We start from the raw sequence: 22,721 nt of genomic DNA, 5'->3' as shown, positions 1-22,721 counted from the left end.
ACTCACACACACACACACACACTCACTCACACACTCTCACACACACACACTCATTACTGCCAACACGTGCCTGCAGGAATGAATGCTATGGTACGCACAATCACCTACAGAACCATAACCCCCTACACACACATACACACACACTCACACACACACACACACATACACACACACACTCACTCACACACTCTCACTCACTCACACACACACACTCATTACTGCCAACACGTGCCTGCAGGAATGAATGCTATGGTACGCACAATCACCTACAGAACCATAACCCCCCCCCCCTCCCACACACACACACCTTTACATTACATTTGCTTAATCTGCCCATACACGATCTAAACACACATCTTTACGTTCTATACATTCTCTGCATTCTCCACATCTGATCCCCTTTCCGTATTTCGAGGTTATGTGATTACTATCAGTTCATCGAGGACACACATCTCAGTGGCATTTCTTTGTGTGCTCATTATGATATAACTACACTTGACTTTTAAACAGATCATATTAGTATGAGTCCGTTTCTTATTCTTTAAGTGACGCGCTGTTTTTTTCATTAATGAAGTTCAGCGCAGCGCAGCGCAGCGAAGTGAAGTGAAGTGCGCAACTGCGCCAAGTTATGTACCCATCATCCAGAACATCTGCTCAGAGACAGGACTCCGCAAAGCTCGCAAAGAAAATTACGACAGCAGAAACTACATCAGATTTGCCGAACGGTTTGTTTTGGTTCTGTTGAAATACTACGTGTTTTGCGCAGTTCTAAACAGACCACAGAGGTTCTAATCCCAACATGCGAGTCTTTATGGAGTGATTAAATCTTGTTGGTTTATGACGGACACAGACACAACGGGCGGTCCACACTCCGACTTGCTCTTTGAGATGACAAATCGACATAATGTCGACTGAGAAGTCTGGGCGTGTTGCTCAACTTATCTGCCGAAATAAGCAAACTTGGCAACATTCCGCCATACTTTCTTCTGGGCACCATCAAACATATAGTCATAGATCCACACAAATGTAGTATCGGCGCAAACACACAGGACACATTACCGTGTCGTGCTGTGGGATCAGACCTACCTGTTAGAGTGACCACAAGACCGACCTACACCCACCCCCGACTCTGCTGTGTGCTCGCGCGCCTCTCCCCGCGCAGGGGCCGCATCACACTCCTACGGATATGTCTGTCACCGAAAAATCTTTCTTTCACACTAACCTTTGTTGTGTTTTGGTCTGCAGTTGCGGGCTTCTTGATGAGACGCTGTGATAAGATGTCAGCCTCAGCCAGCAGTCAGTCGCGCACTGGTTAGCTCGCTCCTCCCTTCGGCGGCTGCAGGAATAGTCCGAAGCGAACATTCCCCCCGGGACGACTCGCGCCGTTACACCACGTCCACTCAAAACAAAACGAATTCCGTAAACCTTCATTAGCACGCTAGCAACTCTCCCTCCAACTGAATAAATAATTATCATCTTCTCAAAGCAGATAGACAGGCCATTAGCTGTCGACAGAACGTTACTGCGTTCAATTCCAGCTCCCCCGTAGGGTTGCTCATTCATGTAAATATGTCCCCCTTTGAGCAACTATCTTACAGTATACAAGTACAACTGGTAGAGGTGACAACCCCAACAATATTCTCTGTAAACCAAATCTTTCATTTTCATTCACTGAAGAAAATAATTAAACAGCAGGAGCCAATCAGCACACGTGGAAAACAAGGAGTTTTTTGGAATGTTGCTTTTTATTTCTTTCAGTGATCAAGAAATATCAGAAGGTCAGTCTCTCAGTGATGTTTGAGTGATGGCCACCTGGGGTCCCTTGCTGAGGCGTGCTAGTGGTGTTGACAGAGTGGAGTGAGGTTGGTGTCGATGCTGTCCAGGTGTGTCCTGCGCCGATGCTATCCAGGTGTGTCTTCGTCCAGGTGTGTCATACGCACCACTGCTCCCCACAGCTCCACCTGCGATGGACCCACAGGTCATCAGATCCAGCCCGGGAATAACACACCTGCACAGGTGTGCCTGGTCCACCACACACACACACACACACCCCAGTTGACAGGTTCACTTCAGAAATGATTTCTGTGTGAATGTGTTCACACATGTCTGTGAAGGTTGCTATGGGTTACTATATGTCCTGTGGTGATGAAGGTTGCTATGGGTTACTATATGTCCTGTGGTGATAAACCTCTGAGCTCCTGGGCTACGTGAGGAGTGACCAGTCATGTGACCAGGAGTGACCAGTCATGTGACCAGAGCTTTGCATCTCCCTCCACAGGTGCACCAGCAGGTGAGGTGATAAAGGAACCTGAGAATCACACAGTGGAGTGGAGCTGGACCGAGAGCTCAGTTATTGCAGAAGTGTTGGAGTACAGCACTGCAGAACACATGTCCAACCAGAGAGCACAACTCCAGAACCAATCAGAGCCCTGAGATCCACAACTCCAGAACCAATCAGAGCCCTGTTACAGAATCTGGATGGCCCGCTCCTATGAGGAGTCACTCTCACACGCACACACGCATGCACGCACCCTGTATTTCGGGGTGCTGTGGAGTGTGACATTAAGGCATGGCGTCTGGGAGTCCGTGACCTCTGACCTACGACCTCTGAGAAGCAGCAGCAGCCACAGGTGAGCTGTACGGAGCGCGCTCAGTAGGTGAGCTGTACGGAGCATGCTCAGTAGGTGAGCTGTACGGAGCATGCTCAGTAGGTGAGCTATACAGAGCGCGCTCAGTAGGTGAGCTGTACGGAGCATGCTCAGTAGGTGAGCTGTACGGAGCATGCTCAGTAGGTGAGTGGAGAGAGGATGAAGAGGCGGTCCTCCTCTTTGCGGATCCACTTCAGCAGCTTGTTGACGGCTGCCACGGCGACCGCCTTAGTGCCCAGGGGACTGAAGCAGAGGTAGAGCTCAAAACCACTGGTGACCTACAGGGGGCGCCGAGGGGGGAGCAGAAAAGGGTTCATGAGAGTGAATAGGGCACACACACACACACACACACACACACACACACACACACACACACACATCCCCTGAGTGAATAGGGCTGCTCAACTCTGCACACACACACACACACACACACACATACACACACACATCCCCTGAGTGAATAGGGCTGCTCAACTCTGCTATTGCGCACACACACACACATCCCCTGAGTGAATAGGGCTGCTCAATTCTACCACAATCACAATAACCATTATTTTGGTCTTCATTAAGATCACATCATTTAAAGGATAAACCTGGTGATTTCCTTCATTAAGATCACATCATTTAAAGGACAAACCTGGTGATTTCCTTCATTAAGATCACATCATTTAAAGGACAAACCTGCTGATTTTTTTCACAGAGATCTCCTTTTCTCAAGGCCACCGAGCATGGTCAGTACAAAACAAACTGTTTTACCGTTGAGCTCAAGTTTCTGCAGCCAACAGCTAAAGTAGCCAGGCAGCTACAGTGCTGCACTCTGGGGCTCACAAACATGTCCCCAGAGTGCAGCACCATAGCTGCCTGGAAGCTCCGACTGTTGGCTGGTAGAACCCATTGTTTTGTTTTCTCATACTGACTCATTGACCTTGAGAAACAGAGATCTATGTCAATCACCTTTAATGTACACTCAATTTCTGAAAACACCATGTGTGTGTGTGTGTGTGTGTGTGTACTAACCCAGGCGTAGAGGTTCTCGGTGTGTGTGGTGTGGTAGGTAGTGCGTAGCGGCCGTGTCGGGTGGTGCAGGCGGCTGTGCAGCTGCTGGTATAAACTCATCAGACGCTCCTGCTCCTCAACACTGCTGTAGGGCAGCGACAGCTCAGGGCTGGGCACACACACACACACAACCATTAATATATACACACACACACACACAACCATTAATATATACACACACACAACCATTAATATATACACACACACAACCATTAATATGCACACACACAACCCTTAATATGCACACACACACACACACACACACACACACACACACACACACACCAACACAACCATTAATATGCACACTAGACATGTAATCGATATTACATAGACATGTAATAGACATCTAATCGATACTACGTTCTCTATAAATAAATAAGCTAAATATATAGGGATGCACAATATATCGGCGGCCGATATATTATTGGCCGATAAGTGAAAAAATGAAAATATTATTATCGGTCCGATAACAGAATTCTGGCGATAATTTGGCGTATATATTTTTAAAGTCCTAATTTAGGCCTACGTAGCCTAAGGTCCTTCTGGCTACACTGAGCTACTTGAGCTTGGTTGGCTATACTTTTCCTCAATTTAATGTCAGCGTGAATTAGGGGTGTAAAGATTAACCGATACGTGACGGTATCCGTTTTAACGTGTAAGATACGGCTACATCGATACGTGAAGCCCCCAGATCGGAAAAAAACTGAAATGAACCGCCGTTATATCGATTTACTTGTTATGAATCGGTTCACAACCTTTTTCTGCTTTCGCTCAGACTCTCATTTACGTTCCAAAGCGTTTTTGGTTAAATTCATTGCCCAAAGTTGTCAAATGACCTCATTACCCATCTAATGCAACTTACAGTAAGCATGTGACAACTTGCACTTTCGGGTCGGCTTTTGTTTTTCAAATCCAGCGAAATTAAACACTTATAAGCGTTCCTAAACAGCAACGATAGTCTGTAGAGTAGCCTTTACCTTTGATGAAGGGATTTCCTTAATGTTAAATAATAATTTGGCCCTTGCTGCTAAAACGATGCACAAATTATTAGCCAATGATTTTGTTCATATTCACTCAGACTTGTGGCATTATAGGTTCCTGCATTAGGTCTACTGTTGGAACAAAATAAGCCCAGATTGATTTGTAGACCTATTTTATTCTTTCATTGATTTGTAGGCCTATTTTATTCTTGTAGGGTAGGCTATATGAGAAAAGGCCAAGAGTGTCTTAAGCACCGTTTTATTTTATTTCGGTATTGTCTTACCTCAACAAGTCTACAGCTCCATGAAAACAATCAGATATAACTCTATAAAATCTGTAAAGTCTATAAAAATGTATTTTTATGTTGTATTTGGCTGCTGTGTTTGACTGAAATGTAGACTATTCTTTTTTCATTTCAATACAGTATATGAAACAAACCTCAGTTTAGATAATCATATTCACACATTTTTTGCCTAATTGACCATGACAATGATAATTGATCATATAAAATTAATGTGCACCTTGAGCAAATGATAAAAAATATTTCAGAATGCTTTCCATTCTTGAACTGCATCGAATCGTACTGAATCGTTTTTTATAAACATGTATCTTTTCTTGTATCCAATCGTGCCCATGTATCTAGATGCGAATCGTATTGTCTTTCACATGAGAGATTCACACCCCTAGTGTGAATGTATTTCACCACTCTACAAACTCTAACAAAATCTGTGGATATGCATTCATTTGGGAATCTGTGCATCTCAAAATCGCCTCGTGAATGATCCGGCCATTTAACCTTACCAGAGCGGAGCTCAGCCCTATCTAGAGCCGTCTTGTGCTGGTGTGTTTGCACTTTACCGCGCTGGTCGGGGAAACAAATAAGCAAACTCATAACATAAGTAGGCCTAGTTCTAAGTTGGGTTTTAGTATTATATTTGCATTACGTTAGCTTGGGTTTTGTATTACTACCTAGAAATATGCTAACCATTCCTGCTTCAGTTCCAGACAGGTCATCATAATAAGTTATTAAAACCTTCGGGGCCAACGGCTTTCATTTCTGCTGCAGCAGGTTGTGCGCAACAGAGTAGACGGACATAAGATACAGTCTGAGGAGTTGCAGCTTTATTCAGTTACCCGCAGTTGAAACTAAACCTTCCCTAAGTTTTCCTCACAAACTCTGATTTGGTCACTATACTGTAGCTTATTCCCAGCTGAGCCGTTTATGAGCGTTTAGTCCTAAATTAAAATGATTCATACTCTCTAGCCACTCACTTTCGCTATTCACTGACGCCAGTTCACTTAAAGGAGCCACACATACTGTAGGGCTAGGCTACTGTTATGTTGTTGACTGCACCCTATTGAGGACTATTATGAGTTCTGTCCATCATTTGGTGGTAGGTAAAATTACTGCAATAAAATTATGCTTATTAAATGCTTTCCCCAAATCACTTTTCACAATTTTTTTTCAAGAGTAATATTATCGATGATCGTATCGGTATCGGCCACAACAAACCAATAAATATCGGTTATCGTTACCGGCCCTAAAATTCCATATCGGTGCATCTCTATAAATATATCTTGCATTGTAGCTAGTACGTGCAACTCTACCAGAGTAGGTGATAGAAGTAGCCTACCTCAACACAGACTCTCAAGGAGTCCTTGCCCCATCTCTCTCTCTCTCTTCTCTCTCTCTCTCTCTCTCTCTCTCCCTCTTTCTCCCTCTCAACAGGCGCATCCCTCCTCAGCATGCACATGTAATCCAAACATTCACAATCGTGCAAGACGACTGGCTAAATTGCTATTAAATCCGGTTAGCATCATTAGCACGCTGCACGAATTTGTTCAAAACTGTTGCCAAAATTGACTGCTAAGTTCTAATCATCTCAATCCCGATGCAAATGGAAAAGTACTTTCCAAGACTCAAACAGGCCTGTCCCAAGGAGAAAAAAGTATTCATTTGAAACTTAAACACATGTGGGGAAACTGAACAGTCTAACCAGTAGACTATGATAACTAGCAAATTAAGCTACTTTGTTCACAATATTTTCAGGCTTCAACCAGTGCTGCTCATTCAGACTTATGTGCACATTTATTTATTTGAGTGTTTTTCATGATTGTGTTGCTATTTCTTCTCTCTGTTTGCTTTGATTGATAACTGAGGTGATTAAAATTAGAGGAAGGTTAAGTTTAAGGTTAAGTTTAAGTTTAAAAAGTGTTTAAATTGAACTTTTTTTCTTCTGGTCCTTATCTAAAATAGATTTTTTTTTAAAAATCAATAATTATCGATATCGACTGATATGAAATACTTATATCTTAATACAGTTCTCAGCCAGATTGCCCAGCCCTAATGCACACACACACATATATACACACACCAATATATATACACAGACACACACACACACACACAACCATTAATATACACACACACATATATACACACACCAATATGTACAGTATACACACACACACACATCAGCAGATACTGTACAAACCCAATCATGCCCATCATCATGTGTGTGTGTCTGTAGATGTGAGAGTGTAAAGTGAGAATAATAGTCGTGCTTGTGTGTCTGTTCTACTCGTTTTAGTTGGTATGTGTGTTGACCAATTAATGGAAATTCTAGTGCGTGCGTGAGTGTGTGTGTGTGTGTGCATGTGCGTTGCTGTGTGTGTGTGTGTGTGTGTGTGTGTGTGTGTGTGTGCGTGGAGTGTGTGTGTGTGTGTGTGTGTGTGTGCGTGCGTGGTGTGTGTGTGTGTGTGTGTGTATGCGTCATTAGCTTGTGTGTATGTGCATGTCGCGTTGCTCTGTGTGTGTGTATGTGTGCATGTGCGTCGTAGTGTGTGTGTGTGTGTGTGTGTGTGTGTGTGTGCGTGCGTGTGTGCGTGCGTAGTGTGTGTATGTGCGTGCGTAGCTTGTGTGTATGTGCATGTGCGTGCGTGGTGTGTGTGTGCATGTGCGTGCGTATGTGTGCATGTGTAGTGTGTGTGTGTGTGTGTGTGTGCGTAGTGTGTGTGTGTGTGTGTGTGCGTGTGTGTGCGCGTGCGTAGTGTGTATGTGCGTGCGTAGCTTGTGTGTATGTGCATGTGCGTTGCTCTGTGTGTGTATGTGTGCATGTGCGTGCGTAGTGTGTGTGTGTGTGTGTGTGTGTGCGTGCGTGTGTGTGTGCGTAGCTTGTGTGTATGTGCATGTGCGTGCGTGGTGTGTGTGTGCATGTGCGTGCGTGGTGTGTGTGTGTGTGTGTGTGCATGTGCGTGCCTGGTGTGTGTGTGTGTGTGCGTGCGTGCGTGCGTGGTGTGTGTGTGTGTGTGTGTGTGTATGTGCGTGCGTAGCTTGTGTGTATGTGCATGTGCGTGCGTGGTGTGTGTGTGTGCATGTGCGTGCGTGGCAATACATGTGTAGTGTGTGTGTGTGTGTGTGTGCGTAGTGTGTGTGTGTGTGCGTAGTGTGTGTGTGTGTGTGTGCGTGGTGTGTGTGTGTGTGTGTGTGTGTGCGTGTGTGTGCGTGTGTGTGTGTGTGTGTATGTGCGTGCGTAGCTTGTGTGTATGTGCATGTGCGTTGCTCTGTGTGTGTATGTGTGCATGTGCGTGCGTAGTGTGTGTGTGTGTGTGTGTGTGTGTGTGTGTGTGCGTGTGTGTGTGCGTGCGTGGTGTGTGTGTGTGTGTGTATGTGCGTGCAACACAGCCAGTATGTGCATGTGCGTGCGTGGTGTGTGTGTGTGCGTGTGTGTGCATGTGCGTGCGTGGTGTGTGTGTGCTGGCTCACCTGGTGTAGAGGCCAGAGCTCTTGGACTTGTACACAAAGTGGCGTAGTTCTGGGATGCCCACCTGGGAGACTGGGTAGCTGGGGCTCAGCAGCGCCCTGTAGACACCTTTAAAGGCACTTCGCGCCTGCAGCCGCCCAGGTGCCGCCGCTTGCACGCTACCAGAGCGGGCAGCCCGCCCGCGGACAGCAGCAGCAGGCACAGGCCGCCGCCAAGAAAAAGAAAGTAGGCTAGCCAGGGGCGGAAGAAAGTCGAACTGCGAACTGGGGCACACACGGCCGCCCAGCTCCTCGCCTCACGGAACGCCGACGACGCCGTCACCAGGTTCAGCAGCAGGTGCAGGTCCACGTGGTGCAGGTGCTGATCTCGCTTCCTGACCAGCGACACCAGCTGAGTACCGGCCAGCAGGATGGAAGACCAGACTCATGCGGCGCCTGCTGCACACCGCGCACTACGTTGAGCCAGATGGAAGACCAGGCTCTGGCGCCCAGCGCCTGCTGTGTGTGTGTGTGTGTGTGTGTGTGTGTGTGTGTGTGGTCTGTGTGTGTGCGTGTGTGTGTGTGTGGTGTGTGTGTGGTGTGTGTGTGTGTGTGTGTGTGGTCTGTGTGTGTGTGTGTGTGTGGGGTGGGTGGGTGTGTGTGGTGTGTGTGTGTGGGGTGTGTGCGTGTGTGTGTGTGTGTGTGTGTGTGTGCGTGTGTGTGTGCGTGCGTGGTGTGTGTGTGTGCGTGTGTGTGTGCGTGTGTGTGTGTGTGGGGTGTGTGTGGTGTGTGTGTGTGTGTGTGTGTGTGTGTGTGGGGTGTGTGTGTGTGTGTGGGGTGTGTGTGTGTGTGGGGTGTGTGTGTGTGTGTGTGTGTGTGGGGTGTGTGTGTGTGTGTGTGTGTGGGGTGTGTGTGTGTGTGTGTGTGTGTGTGTGGGGTGTGTGTGTGTATGTGACTGTACCTGCTGCAGTGTGCTGGAGATAAGCGTCGCTGGCCGGTAGTAGGCAGGAAGCAGGTAGCAGCACTGAGAGTGAGTCAAGTCGCTCAGGTGCCGCAACAGGCTGGTCAGTGCTCAGGCGGACAGCAGGCGCCGCAGGTCGTAGTTCTGCTTGGACTGGAAGAGCCGCTGCAGCTGCGCCAGCGTCAGCAGACTCCACGATCCTGGAACCCTTAGCGCCAACTCACGCGCGCGCTGCAGCGATCGATTGGCTGCCAGCACGACACGCCCGCAACGCCAGGGGAACTTCGCGCGGGAACGCCGCCCCGCAACCCTCTGCACACACACACACACACACACCATCACCACCCTGTAGCCCTCTGCACACTGCACACACACACACCACACACACACACACCGACTAATCACCACCTGTAGCCCTCTACACACACACACACACACACACACACACACCGACCAGTGAGCAGCCAACACCACCTGTAGCCCTCTGCACACACAAACACACACACATAACTAATCACCACCCTGTAGCCTCACACACACACACATACACACACACACACACAACTAATCACCACCCTGTAGCCCTCTACACACACACACACACACGACTAATCAAACAAGAACACCACCCTGTAGCCCCACACACACACACACACACACATAACTAATCTAACTAATCACCACCCTGTAGCCCTCTACACACACACACACACGACTAATCACCACCCTGTAGCCCTCTACACACACACACACACGACTAATCACCACCCTGTAGCCCTCTACACACACACACACACATAACTAATCTAACTAATCACCACCCTGTAGCCCTCTACACACACACACACACACACACGACTAATCAAACAAGAACACCACCCTGTAGCCCTCTACACACACACACACACAACTACCATATTTTCCGGACTATAAGTCACACTTTTTTTTCATAGTTTGGCTGGTCCTGCGACTCAGGTGCAACATATACATATTTATTTATTTATTCATATATATATGTTTTTTTTCCTCTTCATGACACATTTTTGGACTGGTGCGAGTCATAGTCCGGAAAATACGGTAATCAAACAAGACCACCACCCTGTAGCCCTCTGTACACACACGCACGCACGCACGCACGCACGCACGCACACGCACACACACACGACTAATCAAACAACAACACCACCCTGTAGCCCTCTACACACACACACACACACACACAACTAATCACCACCCTGTAGCCCTCTACACACACATACACACACACACACACACAACTAATCACCACCCTGTAGCCCTCTACACACACACACACACACGACTAATCAAACAAGAACACCACCCTGTAGCCCTCTACACACACACACACACACACACACACACACACATAATCTAACTAATCACCACCCCAGCCCCTACACACACACAATACCCACTAATCACCACCCTGTAGCCCTCTACACACACACACACACGACTAATCACCACCCTGTAGCCCTCTACACACACACACACACACACACGACTAATCAAACAAGAACACCACCCTGTAGCCCTCTACACACACACACACACAACTACCATATTTTCCGGACTATAAGTCACACTTTTTTTTCATAGTTTGGCTGGTCCTGCGACTCAGGTGCAACATATACATATTTATTTATTTATTCATATATATATGTTTTTTTTCCTCTTCATGACACATTTTTGGACTGGTGCGAGTCATAGTCCGGAAAATACGGTAATCAAACAAGACCACCACCCTGTAGCCCTCTGTACACACACGCACGCACGCACGCACGCACGCACCGCACACACACACACACACACACACACACACACACACACACACACACACACACACACACACACACACACACACACACACACACACACACACACACAACTAATCAAACAAGAACACCACCCTGTAGCCCTCTGTACACACACGCACGCACGCACGCACGCACACACACACACACACATACACACACACACACACACACACATAACTAATCAAACAAGAACACCACCCTGTAGCCCTCTGTACACACACACACACACACGCACACACACACACACACACACACACACACACACACACACACACACACACACATAACTAATCAAACAAGACCACCACCCTGTAGCCCTCTGTACACACACACGCACGCACACACACACACACACACACACACACACACATAACTAATCAAACAAGAACACCACCCTTGTAGTCTTCCTCTGTACACACACACGCACGCACGCACGCACGCACACACACACACACACACACACACACACACACACACATAACTAATCAAACAAGAACACCACCCTGTAGCCCTCTGTACACACACGCACGCACGCACACACACACACACACACACACACACACACACACACACACACACACACACACACACACATAACTAATCAAACAAGACCACCACCCTGTAGCCCTCTGTACACACACGCACGCACGCACACACACACACACACACACACACACATAACTAATCAAACAAGAACACCACCCTGTAGCCCTCTGTACACACACACACACACACACCTATTCACACAGGAACAACACCTTGTAAGAGTACACACACACACATTGGTAAGAGTATACACACACACACACACACTGGTAAGAGTACACACACACACATTGGTAAGAGTACACACACACACACACACACATTGGTAAGAGTACACACACACACACTGGTAAGAGCACACACACACATTGGTAAGAGTACACACACACACACATTGGTAAGAGTACACACACACACACTGGTAAGAGTACACACACACACATTGGTAAGAGTACACACACACACACACACACACACACACACACTGGTGGAGTACACACACACGTTGGTGAGTGCACACACACACACACACACACACTGGTGAGTACACACACATTGGTGGAGTACACACACACACACACGTTGGTGAGTACACACACACACTGGTGAGTGCACACACACACACATTGGTAAGAGTACACACACACACACACACACACACAGGTAAGAGTACACACACACACACATTGGTAAGAGTACACACACACTGGTGAGTGCACACACACACACACACACTGGTAAGAGTACACACACACACATTGGTAAGAGTACACACACACACACACTGGTAAGAGCACACACACACACATTGGTAAGAGTACACACACATACACACACACACACACAGGTAAGAGTAAACACACACACACACATTGGTAAGAGCACACACACACACACACACACACACACACACACATTGGTGAGCACACACACACACACACACACACACACACACACACACACACACACACACAGGTAAGAGTACACACACACACACACACATTGGTAAGAGTATACACACACACACAGGTGAGTGCACACACACACACACACACACACACACACACACACACACACAGGTAAGAGTACACACACACACATTGGTAAGAGTACACACACACACACAGGTAAGAGTACACACACACACACACCTCCTGATGGATGGATGGCGCCTGTGCTGCCTCAAGGAGACGAGGCTAATGAGTGACGCCCATGGTGGAGGAGAGCGCCTCCTCAGTGCCATAGCGCGACCAGATGGGCTTCCCCGCCTCGCTCAGCACGAACACGTGCTTCCTGTGTGAGCGCCACGCCTCACTGGACACGTCCTCATCCTTCTCCCGCCCTGGCTCCGCCCCCTCCTCCTGATGTAGCTCCTCCTCCTCTTCTGCTCCCTCCTCCAGGCGAAGCCCCTCCCCCTCCGGACACTCTGGCTCCGCCCTCTCCTCCGTATCTGCCGTCAAGTCCTCAAACGACTGAGTGGTGACAAACATCTGACCACCTGCACCTGCTCACACACACACACATTACACCACACACACATACACTGAGTGGTGACAAACATCTGACCACCTGCACCTGCTCACACACACACACACACACACACATTACACCACACACACACACACACACACACACATACACTGAGTGGTGACAAACATCTGACCACCTGCACCTGCTCACACACACACACACACACATTACACCACACACACACACACACACACACACACACACACACACACATACACTGAGTGGTGACAAACATCTGACCACCTGCACCTGCTCACACACACACACACACACATTACACCACACACACACACATACACTGAGTGGTGACAAACATCTGACCACCTGCACCTGCTCACACACACACACACATTACACCACACACACACATACACATACACACATACACTGAGTGGTGACAAACATCTGACCACCTGCACCTGCTCACACACACACACATTACACCACACACACACACACACATACACTGAGTGGTGACAAACATCTGACCACCTGCACCTACACACACACACACACACACACACTGAGTGGTGTGTGGACAAACATCTGACCACCTGCACCTGCTCAACACACACACACACACACACACTGAGTGGTGACAAACATCTGACCACCTGCACCTGCTCAACACACACACACACACACACATTACACCACACACACACACACTGAGTGGTGACAAACATCTGACCACCTGCACCTGCTCAACACACACACACATTACACCACACACACACTGAGTGGTGTGGACAAACATCTGACCACATGCACCTGCTCAACACGCACACACACACATTACACCACACATACACTGAGTGGTGTGGACAAACATCTGACCACCTGCACCTGCTCAACACACACACACACACACGAGTGGTGTGGACAAACATCTGACCACCTGCACCTGCTCAACAATAATAATTGGAAACTGAGTGGTGGACAAACATCTGACCACCTGCACCTGCTCAACACACACACACACACTAGTGGTGTGGACAAACATTCCCACCTGCACCTGCTCACACACATAATACTACACCACACACACATTACAGGACAGACATCTGACAACCTGCACCTGCTCAACACACACACACACACACACACATTATACCACACAACACACACATTAGAGGCAAGACACACATCATACCACACACAGCACACACTCATGAGGACCAACAACACATTGCACACACATCACAGGCAACAAAACACATATACACACATCACAGGCAACAACACACATACACACACACACACACACACACATCACAGGCAACAACACACACACACACACACACACACACACACACACTGAGTGGTGACAAACATCTGACCACCTGCACCTGCTCAACACACACACACACTGAGTGGTGTGGACAAACATCTGACCACCTGCACCTGCTCAACACACACACACACACACACACACTGAGTGGTGTGGACAAACATCTGACCACCTGCACCTGCTCAACACACACACACACATTACACCACACACACACACACTCTGAGTGGTGTGGACAAACATCTGACCACCTGCACCTGCTCAATACACACACAAACACACACATTACACCACACACACATTACAGGACAGACATCTGACAACCTGCACCTGCTCAACACACACACACACATATTATACCACACAACACACACATTAGAGGCAAGACACACATCATACCACACACAGCACACACACATGAGGAGCAACAACACATTTCACACACATCACAGGCAACAACACACATATACACACACACACACACACATCACAGGCAACAACACACATACACACACACACACACACACACACATCACAGGCAACAACACACATACACACACACACACACACATCACAGGCAACAACACACACACACACATCACAGGCAACAACACACACATCACAGGCAACAACACACACACACACATCACAGGCAACAACACACACATCACAGGCAACAACACACACACACACACACACACACCACAGGCAACAACACGCATACACACACACATCACAGGAAACAACACACAATATAGCCATCGCAACACATAACACACAACACACACACACATCACAGGCAACAACACACACACACACACAGCACAGGCAACACACACATCACAAGCAACAACACACAGCCATCGCAAGACATCGCGCACACATAAGAAGCAAACTTTGAGCAAAATCTGAGATGGTGCGGCAACCATTTTCCTGGATTATGTCTGATATGACACAGAATGATTATGAACATGTGCCAGAGTGGATTCATTAGAACATGTGTCAGTTAGAACATGTGCCAGAGTGGATTCTACATTAGAACATGTGTCAGTTAAAACATGTGCCAGAGTGGATTCTACATTAGAACATGAGTCAGTTAGAACATGTGTCAGAGTGGATTGTTCTGGTTCTCATGTAGAACATGTGTTAGAGTAGGTTCTGCATTACAACATATCAGAGTGGGTTCTGCTGGTTCTCACCTGGTTCTGTTCCCTCCACTAGCCCAGGGGTTGGGCTGTCGGCCCGGTCAGTGCGCAGGCGTTCCACGCTCAGGCTGCCATTGGACGACTCCCACGGCTGGCTGTGCACATCGGCCGCCATGACAACTGCTGCGTCACCTGTGCACTCACCTGTGCAGTGACTGCGGCTGCCCTGTGTCAGCTCACAGCATACCTAAAGACTGACACCACACACACACACACAACATGACATCTGATAGCTATGTAAGGGCAAATAGATATCTCAACCCCCTGCTAACTAGACAAATAAATTGAACTGTTAAGTATGACTTCAGTCACGTGGGTCAGTGTCACTCGACTGTCTGATTCTAAATGCTGCTCGGTATGTGTAGACAACATCAGTGATACAGTAGTCTACCTGGCGCAAATTCACTTGGCGTAAGACAACTGGCAGATGTCTAATGGTAACACCATTAAACTAACTTCAATTTTGTTTGCATTCTTTTAACTTTGACTTGTTATTGAACGCACAAACGTTTGCTCCCGAAGTCGAAATAAGTTGATGATGCGTTAGAGAACATTGTCTCTGTAAAGGCGTGAGTATATTAGAAGGGCTTCCACAGCCATTAACAAACAAAAAACAACAATCATCCGTAAAGGCCTTCGATCTCGAAGCCGGAAGATGAGCGATGAGAAAATCTGAGCGTAGCGTCAATATGTGGCTAACGACTAGCATGCAAACGCTGTTATCTCGCTAATAGAAACTGGCTCTGATGGTATAACCTGTGTTTGAGACACGTGCGAGTCGAAGCCGTCTCTTAGTGGGGCTTCCATATTCTAAAAGACAGAAGAGGTAACGTGTTGATAACTACCTCTCACTGGTCCCGGTGATCATGCATTTTGCAATGTTCGGACTTCTCCGGAGCGTACAATGAACTCTGGCTCTGTCACACAGGCGACCTCGGTGTTCGCGCTGAATTATGGGGGATGTGGTTCTGAGGCTGTGCAGTGTTTGCACTTTCCTATCAGCGTGTGGTTATTGAAATTGTGAGACAAAAGCTGGTTTACAAGCTGGTGGTCAACCAGCAAACTACATTAAGCAGAGACTTTCTAATGAGGAGACACAGCACTCAAAAAATCCTCCATATAAATCATGGGGTTAGTTTGTAGGCCTAATGTCTATCACACACACACACGCGGCAAAACGTCAACATGTGAATACATTGAGCCAATCACGTGCTGAGTTGTGAATACATTGAGCCAATAATGTGGTGTGTTGTGAAGACATCGTGCCAATCATGTATTGTGATCTCGCCGCTGGAGCAAGATTGGTGTTGTGAAGTCTACATGCAGTTCTGCTGAAATAGATGCCCATAAGTGCCCAAAAAGCATTGCATTGCAATATGGCCGCTGGTCTAGATTAGATTAGATTAGATTCAACTTTATTGTCATTGTACAGAGTACAGAGACAGCGAAATGCAGTTTGTGTCTAACCAGAAGTACAAAAAAGCAGAAAAAGTGCAATGTGATATACAAAGTAGGTGGTGCATAGACAGGACAAAAGATATAGTGCAGTGCAGACAGTATATACTGATGTTTTCAGAAGGTGATTTAGAGTAGTAAATTAAATATAAGTATGTGCAGTTTATTAGCAGTAACCTTATAAGAGCAGAATAAATATGGCTATGTAATATGAACAATGTATGAACAACATAGCCTACAGACATGTGCAATGGCATGGCAGCACCATTATAGTAGTAGTAAGAACAGTATAGATATGTGCCGTGTATTAACAGAACAAATTACATAAAAACTTAATAAATATGGGATATTTAGTATGAACCATATAAACATATGTACAGTATGTACAGCTATGTGCAGTGTGGTACACTACCATTGCAGTGCAGAAACAGTCACATTATAAAAGTATTGAGAATAAGGGCCCGTCCCATTTCTCCCCCCTTAAAACTTCTACTTGGTTTTGATTGCCCTCAACATTAAAGCCCCCTCGACAAGGGAAGTGGAGGTGAAGATCTTTCCCTATGAATTGGGACACCACTATATGCAAATTAACGTAGCGAACGTGCTCACCTACGTCACGCGCAGCGCCGACGTGTCTACCGGTAGTAGCCTGCTACTATTTTCATTCAGGAACATGCCCGTTCCAGCGGTCATTGTTGTGTGGGCTGTGCTGGTTTATCTACGTCTGGTTTATCAACAAAGACATTCGTGTTCATGTGAACGCCAGAACACACATCCTAAATATTGACGAAACTATTGATTTATAACGTTATTTGATGGGCAGACTCTCAAAGCAATCAGCAGATATCATGAACATCGTTAGATAGCTTCGTGAGATATTTTCTAACATTAGTGTTTAAAACTCAACAGTCCATCAGATGTGCATCAAACTAACATATTCCAACATATTTCCAACAAATTTTAATATGCTTATTTGCGAAAATATATGAAAAAATTGACCGACTCACTAAGCTCGCACGGTATCCTGGGTAATTTCATCTCCCACTTCGTTTTAAGCCTGCATCGGTCCTGGCTATATTTTGAGGGTTGATTTTAAGGGGAAAGTAGCACTTCCCCTTGCTCCCTAAAGTAATGGGACACCCTAACCCTACACGTGCACGCACAAAAACGAGGGTTAGGGCAAAAATCTAGGGGTAGGGGAGGTATTGGGACGGGCCCAAAGTGTATGTGCAGGATGAAGAGCAGTAGAATATACCATGGTCGTGGACACCTCCACGTAACTCCACCTAAAAGGACTTACCCTTAAGCTAGTCAGGCTGTTTTTTTTTTCAGCAGGGAACTTTTAAGTCAGATAGATCACACAGGTAGAACGAATACATGGCAGGACTTTAACTTTTTTAAGCCGGACTTTACATCGGATTTGTGTCCAGCTTGTATTTCCCCCATGCTCCAATAGGTGGCGACCCTTGCCTACCACTGCCAGCAGAGGGATGAAAGTTTCATTCACTCAACAGGTATCTGTGGCTGCTGTAGTGCGTGATAGTAGCCATACCAGTATTTCTGAGTCTCGTGAATTTTGTAAAGGAGCGTCGCACTGAAGGATGGTTGCCTACTGGAGACAAGCAGGATTGAGGTATAGAAATAGAAATGCTACTCTAGTTTTATTTTGGTAACAAAATGACTGATTAACACAAAGCAGGATTGCGGTAACATGACTTAGATAGGCTATTCTAGTTTTATTTTGGTAGCCTATAAATAGCCTGATTAACACAGCCTAAAACACATTCGGCCTAAATGGCTGTTTGCATCAATGGCGAGACAAACCAAGAGCATCAGTTCCGCTGAGGGAATGTCCGAGTGTAGGCACATTTGAGCTACGAGGCAAGAAAGAATGTATTATTAGATTAGTGAGTTTTGTGGGAAAATGGCATGTCGTTTAAAGACTCCTCGCCTCTCCCTTTACAGCTACCTTCGCTATTCGGCTATCTGCGCACAGGCGGTGCGCGAGGCGCTGAAACCGCAGTTCAAAACGGCCGCGCTACGGAATGCCGAAGCAAGCGTGAAGGTGGTCAAGCGCAAAGTCACCTGAACTCAACAGGTAGCGTCGCGTGAAAAGCATATGAGCACAGAAGTATTTTTTACTGTTGGTAGCCCTGGCTAACCTCAGTTCTTTGTTCTTACAGGACCGGACCCTGAATGAGACCCAGCTGCTCCCATGTTAATCCTTGATTACAATGTAGGCTAATCTCATTAAAGCTTTGATGATCGTATAGCCTACAGGCCGAGTCTTTGTGGTGTGTTGAAGTTCAAGGTCATGTAGCCTAGTTCAGTTCCCAAACTTGTTTGGCTCACGGCACCCCTAACCATATCTCTCCCCAGTCTCCATGCACGGCACCCCATATAGGCTATTTGTACTTTACCATTTTATTTACTCTTGTGATATGTTGGATAGGCTATATATGCTTTTATTTACTCTTGTGACATGTTGGATAGGCCATATATGCCTTGTGATATGTTGGATAGGCCATATATGCCTTGTGACATGTTGGATAGGCCATATATGCTTCTTGTGACATGTTGGATAGGCCAAACATGCCTTGTGATATAATGCCGTAATGCTTTTATTATAGGTATTACTATGAGAAGGTGAGGTTTACCTCATTTTTGTTTTATTTAAATGAACCACTCTCTTTAATTCAACTCATTTAATATAACTTTTGAAAAAATAGAGAACAGAATATGAACAGAAATATCAGTAATAGGCCTTCAACTAAAGTGCAAAAAACGTCAGACATCAATCTCACGTCAATATCTCATCTCAGGTAGGCTAACATGGTTTTCTAGTTAAAAAGTTCTCTTTGTCCTCATATCTCACATTTGCAATCAGCTGGCAAAGGCCACTGGCATCAGTGAACTTGTGAAGCACAAATATCCCCCTTGAAGGGCCATTCACACCAGGAACGATAACTATAATCATAACTATAACCATGGCGATAAAAGCGTCCACACTGACCAACAATAAGCAAAGTCTCTCCTTGTGTTAGGCCTAATGAATGTGAGGGCTAAAATACGATGGGTTCTGATTGGCTGTTAGCCTTTTATTGTTCTCAAAATCGCTTTGAAAGTGATTTCCAACTATATCATTCATCATGTCGTTATGAACGTCGTCATTTATATTTATTAATTAACAAGAACAATATTTTTTATGGTTAGGCCTATCATTACAGTTATTGTTTTTAGTGTGAACGGCCCTAGCCGTAGTTTCTCATCCAGTACAGATTCCATGTCCTCCGACAAATCATCAATGCGACGTTTAATCGTGTTATCAGAAAGGGAGATTTTTTCTGTTCTTTTGCAGCATCTGGCCCTAGCATTAGCCTACCTCAACCTGTTTGCAAGCTGGTAATATAAGCGTCTCTGCTAAAGTGTGGGGCTTTTTGGAGTTAGCAAGTAACGTTGACGTTACGCCCTGAATCAACAGTAAACATTGTTGTTTGTGCTGCAAAGAACATTTTATATAATGCTCCTTACACTTCAAAGCAACGTAACCTTATTGAAATTAATTTTGAAATTGATATAATGGCCCATTTACTTTTTTATGTCATTAAATGATCAAGCCTTGGACCATTCCACGACTGCCCTGAGCATGTGTCACGGCACCCTGGCCTAGTTTATTGTCATGTACTCATAAAAATAATTATAAGTAATGAAACTCTAATGCTCATGAACCAGCTCCACTTTAAAGAATAAATTAAAAGTAGTGATATAAGATATATTGAGTGTGTATGGTGTGTGTGTGTGTGTGTGCGGGGGTGAAATGGTGTGTGTGTTCGTGGGTATGGTGTACTAGTAATCAAGGATCTTTGATAACGTCATACCCAACCCGCGAAAAAGGGGGGATAATAAACCAATGAGAAATGTCGCGATTTGCGATAGAGAAAACACAGTTATGGTAACCTACTAGCAATAAGGATTTGCTCACAACACCCTAAATACATTGCACTGCTGTTTTGGTTGTCATTATAACATCAGAGAGGGTTAAAGCGGTTGTCCCAAACTTTTAGATGATACTCTACGCATTAACTGAATCTTATCAATCTTGAAACCCGAACGGCGAAATGTTCCAAACGGAGTGACTGTAGAGGATGCAATGCCTAATCTCACTGCTGTCAGTATCACTGCTAAGAACAGTGCGCCTTTTACTGTTAAACACCTGAAAAATATTAAGCTGATGTTTCCTTTTCATGACGATCACTGGCTTGAATGATTTATACGTCTGAATGGAACGTTGCGATTTTAAGCACCAGAATTGCTCATCATGTCATGACATCATGTCAAGTTTACACCAATCATCATCTTCTAATGTATCCTTATGCTGAGATGTCCGCTCTTCCTGACCCAAACATGGACTATCGTCTATGCACGAAGCATGTTCAATCAAGACATTACGCAAGCTATTTTTTAATATTGTAGGGAATACTGAATGATTGAATGATAAAGCGGTGAAAAGAAATGGATGCACAGTGCGTACAGGATTACGGCTGGCGGCGCCACTGGTAACATATATATAATATCTATGTAGTAACATATATATAATATCTAGTAACATTCATAGTGACTATTCTCTGTAGTAACATATATATATTATATATTATCTGTTAGCCAGATACCTGTCATCTCAGGAACACAGTCTCTGTTAGCCAGATACCATAGGATCACTTCACCTCATGAACACAGTCTGTTAGCCAGATATCATAGGATTACTTCACCTCATGAACACATAGGCTCACTTCACCTCATGAACGCAGTCTGGGTGGAATTGTCCCACCCTCACATCCTCATGGGCACTTTGCATTAACTTGGAAACAATTGTTCCAGAACCAATCACACTGCAAAAACTACTTATCTAATCCCATCTAACCAAGTCTTATTAATCTAACCAAGACTTATTAATCTAACCAAGTCTTATTAATCTAACCAAGACTTACCTAGCACATTCTCGTAAAATCATTTGACTTAATTTAGGTAGAGTTTGATTTCTTTTAAGACTTCTCATCCTGAAAACAAGCAAATTTGTCTACCAGTAATCTTAATATAAGATTAATAACATCGACAGTCAGGAGACATTGCACTTACCTTGCACTTACCTTGCACTAACATTGCACTTGCATCACACTAACATTGCACTTACCTTGCACTAACATTGCACTTGCATCGCACTAACATTGCACTTACCTTTGCTTTATGTAAACAATGTATTACGTGTATGAATGTAATGCAGGAAACAATGTATTTACCTTTGCTGTATAAATGTACATATTGTTCTGACTGCATTTTTTTTCAGGCGTTACTGTTATTGTTTACCATAAGCACTTTTGATTTTGAAATGAACAAAATCCCCTCTCGTCGCTGATTGGCCCACCATCCTGGTGGCTGAGGGAATGTACAGATGCGAGTGTGTCTCA

General features: G+C 45.7%; 2 protein-coding genes across 2 annotated transcripts; one reads left to right on the top strand and one right to left on the bottom strand.

Annotated features, from left to right (window-relative positions):
- Positions 1–1,726: 1,726 nt before the first annotated feature.
- On the bottom strand, positions 1,727–16,926 carry LOC125302395 (protein SAND-like). The gene is given in 9 exon segments (XM_048255548.1): positions 1,727–2,926; positions 3,666–3,813; positions 8,455–8,590; positions 8,593–8,874; positions 9,392–9,420; positions 9,513–9,703; positions 12,984–13,279; positions 15,796–15,995; positions 16,647–16,926. Coding segments are annotated over 8 exon segments (1,344 nt in total). The 5' UTR covers positions 15,917–15,995; positions 16,647–16,926; the 3' UTR covers positions 1,727–2,785.
- Positions 16,927–18,458: 1,532 nt separating this feature from the next.
- On the top strand, positions 18,459–19,524 carry atp5f1e (ATP synthase F1 subunit epsilon). The gene is made up of 3 exons (XM_048255134.1): positions 18,459–18,889; positions 19,222–19,354; positions 19,440–19,524. Exons 1-2 carry the CDS (start codon positions 18,858–18,860, stop codon positions 19,343–19,345), a joined length of 156 nt encoding a protein of 51 aa, XP_048111091.1. The 5' UTR covers positions 18,459–18,857; the 3' UTR covers positions 19,346–19,354; positions 19,440–19,524.
- The last annotated feature ends 3,197 nt before the right edge of the window (positions 19,525–22,721 follow it).

Source organism: Alosa alosa, chromosome 10 (genome assembly GCF_017589495.1).
Source record: "Alosa alosa isolate M-15738 ecotype Scorff River chromosome 10, AALO_Geno_1.1, whole genome shotgun sequence".
Classification (NCBI taxonomy): Eukaryota; Metazoa; Chordata; class Actinopteri; order Clupeiformes; family Clupeidae; genus Alosa; species Alosa alosa.
This window is presented reverse-complemented; position numbering and strand designations above follow the sequence as displayed.

Coding starts and splice junctions, on each gene's coding strand:
- atp5f1e (XM_048255134.1), top strand. CDS start 18,858: ATGGTTGCCTACTGGAGACAAGCAGGATTGAG. Junction 18,890..19,221: donor TGGAGACAAGCAGGATTGAG/GTATAGAAATAG, acceptor CTCCCTTTACAG/CTACCTTCGCTATTCGGCTA.